Source organism: Triturus cristatus, chromosome 11 (genome assembly GCF_964204655.1).
Source record: "Triturus cristatus chromosome 11, aTriCri1.1, whole genome shotgun sequence".
In the NCBI taxonomy this organism is placed as follows: domain Eukaryota; kingdom Metazoa; phylum Chordata; class Amphibia; order Caudata; family Salamandridae; genus Triturus; species Triturus cristatus.
In genome coordinates, this window is record NC_140594.1 from 927,526,119 (window position 1) to 927,546,065 (window position 19,947).

At 47.8% G+C, this 19,947-nt stretch overlaps 1 protein-coding gene across 1 annotated transcript in view; it reads left to right on the forward strand.

Annotated features, from left to right (window-relative positions):
- ERICH6 (glutamate rich 6) overlaps positions 1–19,947 on the forward strand; it is a 399,063-nt gene that overhangs the window by 143,621 nt on the left and 235,495 nt on the right. Inside the window, exons 4-5 of the mRNA XM_085634907.1 lie at positions 11,631–11,689; positions 11,773–11,898. Coding sequence (XP_085491033.1) covers positions 11,631–11,689; positions 11,773–11,898 — 185 coding nt within the window. The remainder of the gene's footprint in view (positions 1–11,630; positions 11,690–11,772; positions 11,899–19,947) is intronic.

Here is a 19,947-nt window from a genome sequence, read left to right on the forward strand (position 1 = left end):
TGCAGGAGGTGCTCAAGGCTGGGGCTACTCGGAGCCCAAAGCACAACTTCGAGGAAGACCAGGAAGATAGTGTTGCTGCAAAAGTTTACGGTGTCCAGGGGTCACGGTTCCACGTCACCCACGATAGCCACGGGCCTCAGCTTTGCTGGGGACTCAGGGTAGCCTTGGGGAAGTCTGGAAATCCACATCTGGGGATGCAAAGACTTCGGCGTCCGGCGGGAGCTTCAGCGATGCAGACCGGTCAGTTGCTTCTTTGGTGCCTGCCAAGCAGGGGAGTGACTCCTTGATCCCAAGGGAGATTTCTTCAGTCTTCTAGTCAAAGTAGAACGTCGAAGGTAAAGAATATATGTTGCAGAGTTTTGTCCAGGGGAATCTAAAGCCGCAATGACTGGGTTCCCATACTTATACTAAGTTTGGGGGTTGTACATACTCTAGGGACCCTCCTATGGGAGGGTTTGGAAAGAGGGGTGGTTACACCCATTTCCTTTGTCCAGTTTCGCACCAGAGCAGGGGCAGGTAGCCCCTGCAACCGGTTTGAACTGGACTATGCACAGGGATACCAAGTGTGCCCCCAGTGCAGGACTTCAAAAGAACCAGAGAGTGCTCCCGCCCGGCCCCAATACACATCTGCCTGTCTGGGGAGGTGGTCAAACCTCCCTGGGACAGGAAACCTATTGTCCAGGCCTCCCCTGCCGGAGTTTCGGTCAGCAGCAGGAGGCCAGACCCGTATCTGTGGCAGAGGCATCCATTTTGTGATGCCAGGGCTCTAGAAAGTCCTACTGGGTTAGACCAGTGTGAACATGTCTCTCCCTCTAGAAGGGTGGAGTGCTACCTCCGCAGCCAGATCTGGCGGGGGGGGGGGGGTAGTATTCCAAAGTGTTTGACACCAAACACGACATGTTTCCGTGCAGCCATCCCAAAGATAGCATTTACCGCGAGGTTATAATGCACTTAAGAGTATATGGTCAGGCTGCACCACAAACAGTATCAGAGGAGGTACTCTGAACGCTGCAGAGGGGCTCTGCTCATGCAGGGTCACCCTCTCACATAAAAACCAAGCACTCTGCCTTCAGGATTGTCAAGGCCTGCCATAGGAGTAACTTATAGGTTTTATGTGTGTGTGCAATGGTAGTGATATAGGTAGCCTATACCACAGTAAGGGGTGCAAGCACACCCTTACCCAGGCTGCAGTAGCAGACCTGTGGTGCCATTTTGGAGTGCTTCCCAGGGGTGGCATAATACATGATTAAGCCCCTGGTAGGCCTCTTAGGTACCTATGCCCTAGGTACATAGTATACCATATACTAGGGGCTTATAAGGCACTCCAGAATCCAATTCAAAATGTACCTACTGTACATGGAAACCATTTTAGAGAGGAAGCAGCTAGGCTGGTGTCCTGATTAGCAGGGCCACAGCCAGCCTAAGGTCGAAAAACAGTGAAATACCAGCAAAATGTGGGGGTACCCATGTGAAGCAGATCCTACTCTCCTACAGTCTTTACACCACATCTCATCGCTATGAACTACCTTCTCTTATCTTAGAACTTATCCCTGCCCTTTAACTTTCAGCTAACACAGAATCAAAGTATATTTTTTCATTTAATTTTTATTTCTCAGAGAAAACTTGAAACCGGAAGCTTATACAGCTCCGTTTTATCTTCAGAGATCATAAAAAGGAAAAGAATGGCCCTTGCGATAACTTTGAGACAACTAAAATCCAAGCTGACAGGCTTGAGGCTCTCTCCTCTCCTCCAGATTGCGCAAGCAAAAATCCTGCCCACCATTACATAAGGCAGTGAAGCTCCAAGAGGGGGAAACACACAAACCCTGGACAGCACATTAATCAGGGCATACAAATTATGTTCAACATTCCGACATACGCCTCCGCAGCACAGGTCTGGCTAGAATTTGGCCTCACAAAACAACAGCTATCAATACAGGGTGCCTACATATCCTGCTGGCACAAAATCAGGAACTCCTCCCCAAACAGCCTAAACGACCTACTCTGGCAAGAGCTCCAGCTCAGAAAAGCACCACCAGCAAGGAAATTCCTATATGACTGTCTCACTTGTACCAGACTCACTCAAGTCTGGGAAGTCCTAACTACACATGCAGGCTTCAAAAAAAGAGTGCAGAAGTCAATAAAGAGCATGTCCGTAGTAGAAGACAAAGCCACCTTTGCGTTGAGAAAACACGCTTGGATAGCAATCAATGACAACACATCCTTCAGTCACAGCCATACTTTAGTCTGAAATACTCCAGGATCATCAAGGAGAGATTCCTGAAACATCAACTAGGAAAACTGCCAGCTTTTCAACACCTTCCACGATGGCTAAGGGGGCAAATGCCCTTACACTGCCGCCTGTGCAGCAGTGGAACTGAGGGCATGGCACATCTAATCTGCACAAGTGCCTGCCTGATAGGGCTTAAACAGCAGTTCAACCAGCGTGGGATCCTCACGCGGAGACAAGCTGTGATAGCCTGCTTCAAACTAGACCATCCACGGATAAACTGTAAGTTAGTAAAATTTCTAGCGCTGATAGACGACAAATTCACAAGGGCAGGAAAGACTTCAGGAAAGCCTCTGGGTGCCGTTGCCTAATGGGGGAAAAGCCCACGCAAGCATTGAAAAAAGCACATGCACATTTGTTTATGGACAGTAATAAACCTCCAAGAAACTGCCTCTCCTGAGAATAGTCCCCCCCAAAAAATCTATCTTTGGCCAAAGCACAAGAGGACATTGGGTTTAAACGGCCCAGCAATGCGGGTGGTAGCCTTTTCTATTTGTAAACGCTCTAGTCTTTTACTAACCTTCGAACAAAGAGCGAATTTCACATTTAATTTGATCTATTCAGTTTTTTTGTAATGGTCTTAATGAACCAGCATTTTATTTACCTTCGAAAAACAAGTGGTTTTATTCTTATTGTAATGGTTTTAATTAACTTTACGCAATGAAGATTACTTATGTACTACTACTACAGTGGGTGTGCTATGAGGTCATACCTCATTTCAAAGAAAGTTTACAATGAAGAACACAAGCCTTGGCACCCCATGAGAAGGAAACTCTATTGGGATGAATTTACATTATAACAAAACCCCTATTCTCAAAATACTTGAAGCAATCCAACAAGAAAGTTAAACATATATAAGACAAAGACACACAAAACAGGTACAGAGGGGGTATAATTAATGAAAAAAAGGATAAGGATGCCTGAGGATATATGTAGGAGTTAAAGTAAAAGGGCATAGGTAGAGCTACTAGGATATAAGTGAGGTAGATATACTGGAGTATAGGCAGGGGAAGATGTATTTGGATATATGTAAGGTAGGATATTGGCAGGAGCTGAGATTCAGTGGCATAATAAAATAAAACTAAAGTTATTCGGTTGGTTGATTTTAAGTTTAAAAATCACACATGGTGGTTGGAAGGAAAACAACTGGAGGAAGTTTGCTCATATAAATATCTGGGTTTTATTATGGATCAGCAGATGTCCAGCAAATCCTACTTGTTATCCATTCAAGCTAAGGCACAATCATTAACATATAGATTTAAAATACTAAAGCAAAAATTGAATTACTCCAGTATTGGAGCTTTCATAGATTCACATGCCTGAATCATTCCCTGTGGTTGAGATGAGAGTCCCCGGTATATAAAAAGGCAATGCTTAGATAAGTACAAAACAGAGGCCTAGGCCCATTTCCATTTTGCAACCCATAACTCTCGTTATGTAAAAGAGACCAAAGTTTTCACTGAACCAATCAGAACCTCTCACCCTCTAGAACACTCCTGAGAGAACCTTTTGCCCCTCAGATTTTCTACCGCATGTTGTGCTAGGGAGTCTCCTTTGAGCTCTGCTCAAAATCTTCTCTTTCTACTTGAGATTTGGAACTTTGTTCTGTGGATTTCATCTGATTTTATAATCTTTATTGCTGCCTACTAGTACATTCTTCTGAGAATGTCTGGAAAGGAGAAAAAGGGTTTATTTAGAGCTTGTGCCACTTGTTCCAAGAAGAGGATCTACACTGTCGACCCTCATGCTGATTGTATTTACTGTCTTTATTCGGACCATCAAGCTAAAGACTGTAAGGTATGTCATACCTCTTCAAGTAAAACCCTGAGGGATCGTGAAGGGCGCCTTTTGATATGGCTTCAAAAGCTAAAGGCCAGAAAGGAGGTTATGTCCAGTGATAGTGATGAGGCATCCTCTTCTTCATCTAGGAGATCTCAAAAGAGAAATAAATCTCCTCATGGTCATTCCTCAGAGGAACGTCCTGAGAAGGCTCTCAAAAAGACCACTCAAGGGTCTTCTGGGCGCAGTCCCTCAAAATCTCCTCAAGCTAAAGAAAAGGAGAGTAAGGGGCATGCTTCGGAGGAAAACCTACTAAAAAGATGAGGTCTGAGCCATCAAAATCACCCCTTCAAGTCAAGCAATCCTTCAGGAAGCCTTCCTCAATGCCTCCTGGGGTAAAATCAGCAAAAACTGCATCGTCGAAGAAGAAATCTTTGTCGTCGACGACGAAGATTGAGGTAAAGTTAATACCAAAGAAGCCTTCGCTGCCTGTGACGGTTGGCTCTCCGTCGACGGCATAACCGTCGATGACGATTTCGGCGCCGATAGCATCGACTACGGCGTCAACGACGACAGCTTCGACGACGACAGCAACGAAGACGACAGTAACTACGTCGTCGATGACGGATAAGGTATTGAGGCTGGTGTCGACGGCTGCATCAATGACAATGGTGTCGTCGGTGATCTCGACGGCGAACTCGTCGACGGGCTTGTCCACGAGGAAAAAAATACCAGAAAAGCTGGAAGTTGCCAGGAAGAGGAGGATTCCGCCAGAAATCACCTCACCAAGCAAGATTACACCTCTTGTGCCAAAACACCTGCTAGAAGAGCAGGAGGAGGAGGAGGAGGAGGATGAAGGCCCCTTTGGCTACGCGAGTAGCCGCTCACAATTGCATGTAAAGTGCCAGGAGGATGACTGTGAGGAGGAATACGGAGAGTATCAATATCCTCCCCAACAACATTTTCGCCAGGGCTACCAGGAGGACATGGTTGGCATGCCGTCTTCCTTAATGATAGATCTGCAGTTTATGCTGGCGGACTACAGAAAGAGGTTTCCACCAACTCCGGCCTCTCAAGAGGTGCCGTTAGCTACTCCGTGCCCACGCTCCATTCCTACTACTCCATTTAGAAGCCGGGAGTTACTGCCAGAGCCTTTGCCTAGATCACCACAGCCAATACCTCAACAGGATCCAGTCACCACGGATGATGACCAAGAGGAGGGAGAGATAACGATCCCTAACAAGGAATGGGATGATTACCTTATTCCATCGCCTTCTTCTCTCTCTCCAGTGCCTATTGATTCTCCGCCAGAGGACATCAGCGGGTTTCATAATTTAATTGGAAAGAGCTGCGAAGAGGTTTGAACTTCCGATGTCAACTACCCAGTCATAGTGTTTCGTGTATGATTTCAAGGAGCCATATCGGAAATCAGTTTGTGCTATTCCGATCATTAGCCATGTTTGGGAAGGCCTATAGGTCATGCAGACACTGGCGTCAGTCACACTGGTACTCGCCAGACTGGAGAAGAAATATAAAGCTCCTTTAGACGCTCCAGCTTGTTTAGTGGGCCATCCCAAACCGGACTCTGTTATATCCCAGGCGGCTCCACAGAAATCAAAAAATCTGTCAGCTCCTATTACAACGTCTCTTGACAGAGAGGGTAGGTGCTTGGATAATGCAGGTAAAAGGTTTTCTTCCAAGTCTGCTCTTCTAGTTGAAGCCGCGAATGCCCTTGCCATTCTGGGCAGGTACGATAGGCAAATGTGGTGTGACCTGACACCTTACATAGACCTGATTCCTGAGGATAGTAGACAAGAGGTCAAAAAGATCCTTCAGGAGGTAGAAAGGGCTTCGGCTGAAGTCTTTGATTGCGCGATGGACATCACAACCACGGCCTTCAGATCACATGGAGGGGCAGCGGTGTTACGCCGTCAAGGATGGCTGAGGGCAACAGCTTTCAGACCGGAGGTCCAAAATAAGATCTTGGATCTTCTCTTCAATGGGGAAGCCTTGCTTGGGAAACATGTGGATGATGGGCTACAAAGTATCAAGAAGGATACAGATACGGCAAAGGGCCTAGGAACACAGCAGTACCGGAAGGTGCCCTTTCAAGGAGCTTGGGGTAGAGGCCAAACATCATATAGAGGAGGATACCAACAGGGCAGATACCCCTCTTACTCGACATCGTCTCAGCTATACCGTCAACAGTACGGTCAACGACAGGCAGGGGGCTAAACAAGATCTGCCCCTGGAGGAAGAGGAGGTCGTCAAGGAAAGGACAACTCCAGAAGACAATGACAACCTTCAGGATCCGGCTACATATATCCCTCTCCTTCCACAAGTTCCCCTGGGTGGAAGAATTTCGTATCATCTTCATCATTGGCAGAAAATAACTACGGACCGATGGGTCCTCAATATAATACAATTCGGACATACTCTAGAGTTCCTTCAAATTCCCCCTTGTACCCCTCCAACACTTCAAGAGGTCAAGCATCTACATCCGATGCGTCTGGAGATTCGGGCAATACTCCGAAAGGGAGCAATTGAACTGGTGCTGATCTCCCAGAGAAGAAGGGGTTTTAGTCCAGTTTTTTCTTAGTCCGAAAGAATATTCTTCAATGGCGTCCTATTCCTCTAACTGAGATCTCTAAATACTTATCTCAAGAAGCAATATTTCCTGCTGGTTTCCCTCCAAGACATTCTGCTACTCTCAAACCCAGGGGATCATATGACCACCTTAGACCTGCAGGATGCATATTTCCACATCCCCATTCATCCTTCCCACAGGCAGTATCTTCGGTTTGCGGTAGCCAGAGACCATTACCAGTTCAAGTTACTGCTTTTCGGCCTCAAATCAGCCCCAAGACTTTTTACAAAATGTCTGGCTCCAGTGGCAGCTTTCCTTAGGAAACAAAGACACCAGGTGTTTCTCTACCTTGACGACTGGTTAGTCAAAGCGCCTTCACGAACATCGGCTCAGTCATCGACAGCGGCATGCGTGGAATTGTTTGCCGAGCTGGGTCTGACTCTGAATACGGAGAACTCATCCCTTCATCCTGCAAGGAACATCACGTTCTTGGGGGCGATTCTGGATACCACAGTAAACAAGGCGTTTCCCTCAATGGAGAGACAACTGAGGCTAATCTCTCTTTTCCAGGCATATGAAAAAAGAAAGTGTCTTTCAGTACGCCGTTACAAGTCACTACTAGGAACAATGTCCTCTTGCATCCCCCTCGTTCCTTTCTGCCGATTAAAAATGCGTCCGTTGCAGGAACAACTGGATCGGCAATGGCGTCAAGCAGAGGGATTCTTCGACGACATTATGAAGATCACACTGGCAAGGTTGGGGAGCCTTTCTTCAAGACCTCCAGGTCAGTGGTCGTTGGAAGTTACAGGAACAGCAACTTCACATCAATTTACTAGAACTCAGAGCAGTGGGATTAGCATTGCTGGCTTTCCTGCTGAGAATACAAGGATCTGCTGTACTAATCAGGACAGACAACACAACAGCGATGCATTATCTCAATAAACAGGGAGGTACAAGATCACTCTCCCTGTCTCAGGAAGCCCAAAAAAATATGGGAAATGGGCTGTTCAAAATGGAGTATCCCTAAAAGCAGAACGTCTTCCAGGGGATCAGAATATCAAAGAGGACACTCTAAGCAGGCTCAAATCAACCTGCCACGAGTGGGAGATCAACCAAGATATCCTAGGAAACATATTCCTAAAATGGGGAGAACCGACAGTGGACCTCTTCGCGACAGCTCAGAATAAAAAATCTCGGTTCTTCGCAAGTTAGCTTCACCAACGGGAATCTTGGGGGAATGCGTTTTTGATGGCATGGTCAGGCGTCTTTGCCTACGCCTTTCCTCTGATTCCTCTCCGAGCAAAATGATCCTGATAGCCCCATGGTGGGCCAGACAACACTGGTTCACGGAGCTTCTTCTACTGTCAGAGGTTCACCTGATTCGCCTTCAACTGATACCTTCGCTCTTGACGATGTCCCAGGGACAAGTACTTCATCCAGATCCGAAATCACTATGCTTAACGGCCTGGCTCCTAAACACTGCGAATTTCAACAATTAGATATTTCATCTGAATACAGAGAGATATTATCAAAGGCCAGAGCAGAGAGTACAAACAGAACATATAGGATGAAATGGAAGAGGTTCTGTTTATGGTGCCAGGAGTTTAAGATTCATCCTTTGAGGTCGGCAGCTGATGAAATTATCCCATATATTCTGCTCTTGGCAAAATCTGGTTTAGCCCATGCTTCTATTAAAGTGCATCTAGCCGCTATATCACGGTACACAAGAACTTCCTCAGGACCATCGTTGTGGTCCAAAAGAATCATCAAACTATTCATGAAGGGGGTATTTCGAACTTTTCCTCCGATAAAGCCTCTACCAACTCTCTGGCAGTTGAACATTGTACTATCTCAATTAATGAAGCAGCCCTTCGAACCCATTCACAGGGCGGATCTAAAATTCCTATCGTGGAAAGTAGCTCTTCTCATAGCGCTCACTTTGGCTAGGAGAGTTGGGGAGATATAGGCTCTTACTATATAGGAACCTTTCTTGCAGTTTAAGAGGACAGGATTATACTCAGAACTAATCCGAAATTCATACCAAAAGTGCCAACAGACTTTCATTTGAATGAGCCTCTAATTTTGAAGAGATTTTTCCCTCAACCTGCATCGGCGACGGAAAAAGCTCTCCACTCACTAGATGTCCAGCGCTGTCTCAAGTTCTATTTGCAAAAAACAAGACCTTTCCGCAAGTCTTCACAACTTTTTATATCTTTTAGTGCAGCCAGGAAGGGCTTTCCCTTATCCAAAAGGAGAATTGCCCGATGGATTTCCAGTGCAATACAATATTGTCATCAGGCGGCTGGGAAGCCGTTGAATGCACGAGTTTGTGCTCATTCTACGAGAGCAGTGTCCACCTCCACTGCTTTGTTTGCTGGAGTGCCTATCCAGGATATCTGCAGGGCAGCTACCGGGAAGAGTACACACACCTTCACCATACATTACTGCCTGGATGCGGCCGCTGAGAAGGATGTTGCAGTGGGACAAGCGGTACTGAGAAACCTTTTCCAGTGACGGTGAGCCTCTTTTGCATCCCTCCTTCCTTTATTGGTTACATATGCACATTTTATTGTTATGTTTTGTGATAGCTGCAATTTTGAAAGATTCAGTATATATGTATATAATGTGCAGTTTTTCAGTATATATATATATATATGATACCTGGGGTCTTTTCTTATGCACTATAAAATGTACTATGTTTTACTGCTCGCAATTCTGATTCAGGAATGTGAATCTATGAACGCTCCAATACTGGAGTAAGAAAACAAGTTACTTACCTGTAACTTTAGTTCTCCAGTTTCGGAAGCTTTCATAGATTCACATGCGACCCATTCTCGTCCCCTGAGAGGCTTACCTTTGGATTTTTGGCACAAAAGTTATCTAAGGCACAAGTGCTCAAAAATCTGAGGGGCAAAAGGTTCTCTCAGGAGTGCTCTAGAGGGTGAGAAGTTCTGGTTTGTTCAGAGAAAACTTTGGTGTTTTTTACATAACGAGAGTTATGGGTTGCAAAATGGAAATGGGCCTAGGCCTCTAGGCCTCTTTTTCTGTTTTGTACTTATCTAAGCATTGCTTTTTTATATACCGGGGACTCCCATCTCGACGACGGGGAATGATTCAGGCATGTGAATCTATGAAAGCTTCCAATACTGGAGAACTAAAGCTACAGGTAAGTAACTTGTTTTCTTGTGAGTCGTTAAGTCACTTACTTAAGGTTATGGAGGCTCAGCTACTCTTCACTATATTATGGTACAGAAATGATGCAGGTTTGGAATTAGATACGCTGAACAGGAGTCAAATAAAAGTGTATAGATCCGTATTTATAATTCCAAAATCAGTTTCACCCGCACAAACCCGTTTCGATTTTCTATAAAAAAATCAGACACATCAGTGTGAAAGTGCTTTTATAAAATTGTGTCGGAGACTGCGAGCATCAGAAAGAGGTTTTATGCGGGAAGGAAATAGATGAAAAGCTGCATAGTACTACAAAAGAATCTTGGGGAAGTCATTTAACTCTATCTAAGGATTTAGGCATACAAGAAGTATGGGGAACAACAATGGGAAAGGCATCTCTGTCGGAGAAGACAAACTCGCACTCAGGAACAGAAACCTGGCCGACAGCATAGAAACATGCAGGCACACTAAAGGAATGGAGGTTACGTCTAAAGTTATAGTGAACACTGAAATAAAAATAGCTTTGTGTACATAGCATACCTACAATAATATTTTAGAATATTGGTAGCTTACTGAAGCAAACTCACAGAAAGGGCCTCATTATGACTGGCCCCAATAATTCTGACTCCTGCTCAAATCATTGTTTGGACGGTGAGTCGAATTATGAGTTGTATGTCCCTTATTGCACCGGGTAATTAACATATTCGATAAAGTCAGTCCCACTGTTAAAATTCGACAAGTTACCCCTGCTAATGACCCTGCGAGTGTGTCATGTATTCTGACCCATGTGTAAACCCCTGTTTGCGCGATTGGTCCAAAATAAGAGTTGGGAGGTATTTAATGTATCCGATAATTATCTGATGAATTAAATAGCTCATCCTCTGTTAAATGTTGGTAGGTGAAACTGCCAACTTACCAGGGGAAATGTGAACAGTATTTACTGTACCATGCAGATTTCGTAGCGTTAAACACCAAAATCCACATGTTGTTCCCCGAAAACTCATAAAAGGCACTATTCATCGCACCCAGTAAATAACGTACTCCGGAGTATTTTTATTTATGAGGTGTGAAAAAACCCACCTTCACTCGTAATCAGGGCCTAAGATAAATCAACAATTGGATTGTGGCAGTGGCTTAGCAAGTTAAGATATGAATAAGGTCAATTGGTTGATATATTAAATATGAGCTACTGTTAGATGCTTAAATTTGAATTTTTACGATATATTTTGAGGAATTTCAGTATATAACTCAATTGCAGAGAGCTTTATTTTCTTTTCACAGGCGCGATAAGGCATCCAGAGGGGAAGTGTAAGCTAAAATCATTGATGAAATAAGCCATCATCAATAGAGGGTTCTCAGTTCTCCGTGCTTTCATCTGATACCCTGTAAGGTTAAAAAAAAAAAATTCAAAGAAAAAAAAACCAGAAAGCATCATGAAAGTTAATGTCCATATTAGCTTCTAGTTAGAACTTCCAAATATTGTGTGTCTGTCGAGCCCTAGAATTACTTGTGCTTTCAGTTAGCATACCACGTACATTCTGATTACTCTAACTAGGTTTGCAGGAAAGTGGGTAGTAGTATTATCTGTATTGCACTCTTTAAGTATTTATTTCTAGCTAGTTTCAAATGTGTTACCTTTTAGTGCAGGAATATTTGAAGGAGGCCAACAAAGTGCATAGTTCAGAACCGTCAGAAAATGGTAAACAATAGAAGCTGTTTTTTTAAATGTTTGATTGTAATATTGAAAATTAAAGTTGTCTAATAACAGTGTACCTTTGTCTTTTCATAACCCATCATACACAGATGTGTTTTCAACTCTGGTGGAAGACCTTGGAGACCTGAGTGTTTTGTGTGAGATGGAGGTATGAACAAACAATTTGTGTTTGGATCTTTGATTTTTATAAAACCAATGCATGATAAGCCACTTTGTTTTTATTCATTTTAGCTGAATGATGACTTCTTAAAGATTTTTGAAGACTCTACACAAACGCTTCCCAAAGTTGGACCGCCTACTATTCTTGCATACAAACCAGAGTCTTCAGAAAAAAGCAGAGATTACTCAAAGATACAGGTACAGTTAATATAAATAAATATCCACCAACGTTTCATAGTAGGTATACATTTACTTGATGAGGCCACTAATTCTTGGCCACAATCTTTAATGCCTATGAAAAGTATATTTCATAATTCTATGTCCGGACAGGAGGCTCATATTACGCCTTCTTCCTTCGCTTCATTTTAACAGCAGCCATTTAAAAATACAACATTACGTTTCCCATGAACACCAGGAAAAGAGTCCAATTCCTTAAGTCCTTCCTCTTTGCCTGTAGCCTGGTCCCAACGTGGTCCTTGCTTGCTGTTCACTCCTCCTCTTTCTTCGCTGCTCAGCAGCAAGTTAAGTCACTTTGTTCTCTTTTCCAGGGTGTTTATTATGGTTATTGAGAGCGTACGACGATATGTTTCCTTTCTGTGGTAATCGGATTCCTTTTCAGATTCCTCTCAGTCGCAGGATGCTTTTGCGTGCCTTACACAACGTCCCCCCTCCCCCGAAGCGGAAGTGTGACTCTTCGGTGGACATAGATGCCATTGCACACCTAAAGTAAGCATTTTTGGCGTAAGTCCCCCGCAACAGGACCCAGTTGGTGTAGGAAAGTGCTCCTTTTTGCATATTTACTCCCCCACTTTTTGCCTAACACATGATGCACTTTGACTTGGTCGGCCCTGGGTCCCTGCCTATAAGGGTCCCAGGGCCTGTGTTCTTTCCCAAAGCTGTACCTTTTACCCACAATTTGCACAACCCTGACCACAGGTAAGCCTCTTGTAAAAGGTACCATGGGTCCTAAGGGCACTGTGACCAGGGAAGGCCTCTAGGGGCTACTGCACATATTGTGCCACCCTTAGAGGCCCTGTACCTTAACACCCACACACTGCCCTTGCAGGCTGCATGTTTTGGTGCAGTGAAAAGTATAGAGTCGACATGTCACACATCCCTGTGTGCCTTGCCTGTAACCCACTGCCTGTGGCCTAGGTAAGTCACCGCTCTAGCAGGGTGCACTAGACCACAGGTAAGGGTACAGATGCATGAAGCACTGTACCCCTACAGTGTCTAAGTCCATTCTTAGACATTGTAAGTGCAGTAAAGCCTTAATGAGTATATGGTCTGGGAGTTGGTCATTGTGAACTCCACAGCTCCATTACGGCTTTACTGAAATCTAGGAAGTTTGGAAGCAAACTTTTCAGCGCATTAAACCATCACTTATGCCTGTGTGGGATTTAATGAAAAATGCACTCAGAGGGTGTTAGAAAATCCCCACTCCCACACCGGAAAGGGTGGTGGTAACGGGGTCTTTCCAGACATACACAGTGGTAGCTTGGCTCGAGTGGTCAGGGGTCAGGCACCGTGTTAAGCATACGCAATACCCATACAATAACCATGCGTGCATCCGTTCCAAAAACGACACTACACCTTAAAAATTATGAAAATATCTCTGTGTTTATCTTCTTTTCTCTTAGTTGCTGATTAAATAAATAATAATACAATCACAGAACACAAGCTTCTCCTTAAAAAGTGCAGGTCAAATAAATAGTAACACTTTACAGGTGCAATAAATAGGTTCAGGTCAAATAAATACTGTGAGGGAATAAATACTGTACAGAAATAAGTTAGCTCAGGATAATAAATACATTACAGGAATAATTTAGATAAATACAATAAATACAGTACCCTCAATAAATAATACCAGCCAACAATGACATTTGTAAAATCAGATCACATTTAAAATACTATGGGCTGATTTGGCCCAGTCACAGCTTGTGGTTAGGTGGATGGCCTGAGGGTGTCTCACCTAGCTTGGGTAAGGCTGAGGCTAAACTGAGGTAGATCAAGGGTAATCTAGGAATCTGGCTCTCCCAAACTACACCACCCCTCACACAGGTCACTGTATCAGTCTCAGTCCACCCCTGGCACGTCCAGGCTGGTTCTAACACCTCTTTATCCCTTAGGATGGTCTCTTAGAGCTCCACAGGGCCTTAGGCGCCCTCTATTCCACTTACTGCCCTTTCTATGAAGCTCCGACGCCGCTGGAGTCGTGTCGACGCCGTGAGGCGGTTCCGGTTCGATGTCGGCGGCCTCGGCTCGATGTCAGTTCTTGACGACGCCGGTAGGCGGTTCCGGTTCGATGTCGGCGGCCTCAGCTCGATGTCGATCTCCGATTCGATGACGTCGGGCTGTCTTGGCTGGATGTCGACTTCGGGCAGCTCCGGTTCGATGTCGGCGGCCTCAGCTCGATGTCGACCTCCGGTTCGATGACGTCGGGCTGTCTTGGCTCGATGTCGACTTCCGCCGGCTCCGGAGTGCGACCTCCACTCCCGACCTCCGGCACGATTCTCTTCAGGTTCCGGCGACTCCGGAGTGCGATCTCCACTCCCGACCTCCGGCACGCTTCACCTCGGTCTCCGGCGACTCCGGAGGGCGGACTTCACTCCCCCGTCGACGCCGCTCACTCGACCTCGGGTGACTTCCTCCTCGACCTCTGGTACTCCTCACGACCTCCGTCGGCGCCCTCTCTCGACCTCTGGCGGCTCCGGGTACGACGTCTGCTTTCCAGTCAGCGCCGCTTCTCCACCTCGGGCTCCAGGTCTCAGGCTTCTCGACGTCGGACTCCAGGGAAACCAATAAACAGGTCAGATTCTTGCTTTTCTTTACTTCTAAGGCCTGTTCCTGCTGTCCAGGTCCTTAAGATGGTTTTTCTTGCTTTTTCCCACACAGGGCTCCAGGCTGGGCTCAGTCAGTAGGGACTAGTATCAAGGGTGGGTTTATGGACCCCACTCCAGGCACAAGTTTCCACCCCTGCTGCCTCACTCCTTCCTCCTTCAGATTTCTGCTGCTCTCTCTTCACCAGTCAGGTGCCAACTGCCAGCTCCAACTGTCAACTCTGGCTTTAGCTTCTCAACATTCCAAACCGCCTCCAACTGTCACAGGGTTCTGGAATGTTCTGGAAGGTGCTGGTAGGTTCCAGTGGGTTCTGATGAGGTCACAGGTGGCCACCATTTTGTGCTCCAGGCCCTCAGACAGAAGTTCCAGGGGTAGATAAAATGGCTCCCTGAATCTGCATCAATACGAAAAAGTCTGGTGGTTCCCAAAAAGGAAAAATTCTAACAGGGTTTGAGGCAAAAGTGGGACAAAATAAATAATGATGAGGAGGGACCACCCAAAGGGCTGACAGGTCTAACACGCATCCCCCACAGCTGAAAGTGGGGAGAGCTACCCAACCCCTTGGGAGTTCTCATCACTAAGGCGGAAATACCTTGAGAGACCGTCTGCATTGGCGTGGTCCACTCCAGGCCGATGTTCCACCTGAAAGTCCATTCCCTGTAGGGAGATAGACCACCTCAACAACTTGGGATTCTCCCCCTTCATCTGCATCAGCCAATGAAGGGGTCTGTGGTCGGTCTGAACCAGGAAGTGCGAGCCAAACAGGTATGGCCGCAACTTCTTCAGAGCCCATACCACTGCAAAGGCTTCACGCTCTATTGCACTCCACTTCTGTTCCCTGGGAAGTAGTCTCCGGGATAGGAAGACCACGGGTTGATCCAGACCCTCTTCATTGAGTTGCGATAACACTGCCCCAATGCCATGTTCTGATGCATCTGTCTGGACAATGAACTTCTTGGAAAAGTCTGGGGCCCGTAGGACCGGGGCCTCGCACATGGCTTGCTTCAGCTTCACGAAGGCCTGCTGACAAGCCTCCGTCCAGACTACCCGTCGAGGTTGTTTCTTGGACGTGAGCTCCGTGAGGGGGGCTACAATGGTTCCGTACCCCTTCACGAAGCGGCGGTAGTATCCCGTGAGGCCCAGAAAAGCTTGGACCTCATTCTGTGTCTTGGGGGGTTCCCAGGCCATGATGGCCTCGATCTTCGCCTGGAGGGGTTGCACCGCTCCCCTACCCACCAAGTGTCCAAGGTACACTACCGACCCCTGCCCGATCTGGCACTTGCTGGCCTTGATCGTTAACCCAGCTTGTCTCAGGGCCTGGAGAACAGCTTGCAGGTGACGCAAGTGATCCTCCCAGCTGTTACTGAAGACGGCTATGTCATCCAGATAAGCAGCAGAGAAACTCTCCATTCCGGTGAGGATCTGGTTTACCAGGCGCTGAAACGTGGCAGGTGCGTTCTTGAGCCCAAAGGGCATCACACAGAACTGGTAGTGGCCATTGGGCGTGGAGAAGGCTGACCTTTCCCTTGCTCCATCAGTCAAAGAGATCTGCCAGTACCCAGAAGTAAGGTCAAAGGTACTTAGATATTGGGCAGCTCCCAGCCGGTCAATCAATTCATCCGCCCTAGGGATCGGATGAGCATCAGTTTTGGTTACTGAATTCAGTCCTTGGTAGTCCACACAGAACCTCAGTTCCGGTTGGGCACCCGGTGGTGCAGCTTTTGGTACTAACACCACCGGACTGGACCAGGGGCTGCTAGAAGGTTCGATCACTCCTAGCTCCAGCATCTTAGTGACTTCACTGTTAATGCTGGCCTTCACCTTGTCTGACATCCGGTAGATCTTGGACTTCACAAGTGGGCTGTCTCCTGTGTCCACGTCATGGACGCACAGGTGAGTCCTACCCGGAACAAGGGAGAACAACGAAGAGTACTGCCCAGGACCTGGCGGCAGTCCTCCTGCTGTTCAGGAGTTAGAGATGGGGAGAGAATCACTCCCTCCACCGACCCATCCTTTTCTTGAGACGCAAACAAATCGGGGAGAGGCTCGCTTTCCGCGTCCTCTGCTCCGTCAGTCACCATCATCAAGATGACTTCGGGCCTCTCGGGGTGGGGATTGAGGCGGTTGGCGTGCAGCACCCGTAGGGGCTGACGAGGGGTCTTAAGATCCACCAAGTAGGTAGCTTTACCCTTCTTCTCCAACACCTCAAAGGGTCCTGACCCGCGATCCTGGAGGGCGCTAAGCTCTCCTGGTTCGATCACCCACACCTTCTGGCCAGGCTCCAACTCCACCGGGTGAGCGTTGTGGTCATACCACGCCTTCATTACTGCTTGGCTGGCTTCCAAGTTGTCAGAAGCTTGCTTCCACAACTTAGCCATTTGGCTCCGGAAGGCCAGCATGTAGCTCACCACATCCTGGGGAAGCTTTCTGGGAGTTCTTTCCCATCCGTCTCTCACCAGGTTGAGAGGTCCACGTACAGGGTGCCCGTACAAAAGCTCGAAGGGGCTGAAGCCCACTCCCTTCTGTGGCACTTCCCTGTAAGAAAAGAGTAAACAGGGTAGGAGGACGTCCCATTTCCTCCGCAGGCTTTCAGGCAGACTTCTGATCATGCCTTTCAAGGTTTTGTTAAACCTCTCCACCAGACCATTGGTCTGGGGGTGGTAAGGAGTTGTGAACCGGTAGGTCACTCCACACTCCTTCCACATGGCCCGCATGTACGCTGACATGAAGTTGGTCCCCCTGTCGGACACAACTTCCTTGGGAAAACCCACTCGGGTAAAGATTCCCATCAGGGCCCTAGCCACAACAGGTGCTGTTATGGTCCTCAGAGGTATTGCCTCTGGGTACCGTGTGGCATGATCCACCAAAACCAGGATAAACCTGTGACCAGCTGTAGTAGGTGGATCTAACGGACCCACAATGTCGATGCCCACCCTTTCAAAGGGGGTGCTAACGACAGGAAGTGGTTCCAGGGGAGCTTTTAGCTTCACCCCTGTTTTCCCACTGGCTTGGCAAGACACACATGTCCGGCAGTAGGTATCGGACGACACTTTCATTTGAGGCCAATAAAAGTGTGGGACAAGACGGGCGAAGGTCTTGTCTTGCCCCAGGTGTCCTGCCAATGGGATCTCGTGAGCCAACTCCAGAAGGAAGGCTCGGTAACGTTGAGGGACTACCAAGGCTCGTGACGATCCATGTAGGGGTGCCTTGGGTTCACTGTAGAGGAGGCCATCCTCCCAGTAAACACTGTAGTTCCCTTCAACGTTTCCTGCTGCCTGGGCTTGGGCCTGACGCCTTAGCTCCTCAAGGGTAGGGCACTCCCTCTGGCCCTGGCAGAATTCCTCCCTGGACGGGCCTCCCTCCACGTGCCACTCGGCCGGGATGGGTAGGTCCTCCAGTTCGGTAACATCCCCCACTGCAGACTCCTGGTCCACCACCTCCGGTGGCCTATCCGTCCTACGGGGTGCGGACGCCGAGGCAGGCTCCTCCTGTCCTCGGTTCTTCCCTTGACTGGCAGCTGGCTGGGCCTTTGTTCCAGGCTCCAGCTGAAACAAACACCCTCTCCGGGTAGTCGCGGACCTTGTGCTCACACAGGCCCAGTCAGGTGTACCCAGCAACTCAGTATGAGTCCGGTATTCCACCTCCTTCCAAGCATTGTGCTCCATGTCATTCCCCAGTAGACAATCGACTGGCACGGCAGGGCTTACGGCAACTCGAAGTGAACCTGCAACCCCCCCCATTCAAAGGGAACCTCGGCCACTGGATAGTGGCCTGTTCTGCCGTCAGCCATCGCGGCTGGGTGGAGTACATCGGGAATTACCTGCTCTGGAGACACCAGTTGGCTACGTACCATAGTCATACTGGCTCCTGTGTGTCTCAGAGCCTCCCCTCTTTGGCCGTTGATGGTGACCCACTGCCCATACTTTACGGTATTTGCGGGCACCTGGATCTTAGGAACCATCTCCCGTTCTCCCAGGGACACTAAAGTGACACCCGCCCACTCCCTTCCCTTAATTAAGGGCATCTCCTCCCCGAGCACTACACTAGCTACTCCGGGGGTCTTTCCTCCAATGGGAGGGGGTGGTCATTTCGGGCACTTCGCGTCTCCCTTGTAGTGTCCAACGCCACCGCACTCGTAGCAATGGACAACCCTTGGCTGCTGACTCTGGCCAGGATTAGGGTTTCTGGGTGGGTTAGCCCTAGGGGTGAATCCTGTTCCCTTCCCTTGGAAGTTATTTTGGGGGCCTTTGGAGAACTCCTTTTTCTTTTCCCCTCCCTCTTTCTTCTGGGGGGCGCCCTGTCCGGCCTTTTGAGTATCCCCTCCAGTCCCCCTTGTGGACACCCGGGTACTAGCCCAAATGTCCGCCTCCTCAGCAAGCTTCCGGGGATTGGTCAGCTTGCTATCCACCAGGTGTTGACACAGTTCAGGGAAACATTTTTCGAGCAGGTGTTCCTTCAGTACTAAATCAAACAACCCCTCGTAGTTCCTCACTTCACTGCCCTGAATCCAACCCTCTAGTGCCTTCTTTGCATAGTCCAGGAAGTCCACCCAATTCTGTGTGCCCAGTTTGTGACTACCCCGGAACTTCTGTCTGTACTTTTCGGGTGTTAGTCCAAACTTTCTTATGAGCGCCACCTTCATGGTGGGGTAGTGGGTCTGCTCATCCTCCTCTAGGGCCAATAAAGCATCCCTACCAGCTGGAGGCATGTACTTGTACAATCCCGCTCCCCAGTACTTCTCTGGAACCCCATGGGCCCTTAACGAGACCTCATAGGCCGCTAGCCACTTGGCAATATCGTCGCCCACTCCATAGCTAGCTACTATATCCTTTGGCAGGTAGGGTTTGGGTTCCCTGGTGAACTCTCTTTCTTGGTCTTTGCTGCCACCATTAGGAACAGTGTGTGCCCCGACTCTTAGGATCTGAAGATCTATCTCTTTCAGCCTTAGCTCATGAGCCATCCTCTGTTCCTCCTTCTCTTTCTCCAGCCTTGCTAAGTCCCATGTGAGCTGTCTTTTCTCCCTCCGGTCTGTTAACTCCACTTCAGACAAGCCACCGCTAGAGGCACTGCTGCCCTTCCTGGAAATGGTTCTGGGCCCCGCTACTAGGTTCCCCACCTCAGGTTGGTACAAACCAGCTCCCTCACTGTCGGGCTCTCTATCCCTGTCCTCCTCCTCAGCCTTGCTTTCTCGACGTGCTTCCCCCCAAGCCCTTAAGCTGGTTTGGAGTGCACCCTTCTTTGCTCCTGGGGGACAGTACACCCCCTCCCGCTGACAAAACTCCCTGAGTTGAGCCACAGTATAGGTTTCCAGGTCTTCTAAGACAAATTCCATTTTGCCCACTCAGGTCAGAAGACAGGTTTTTACAGAAGCAATGCAGGGGGGTACCTTTAATAATACCTCCTCCC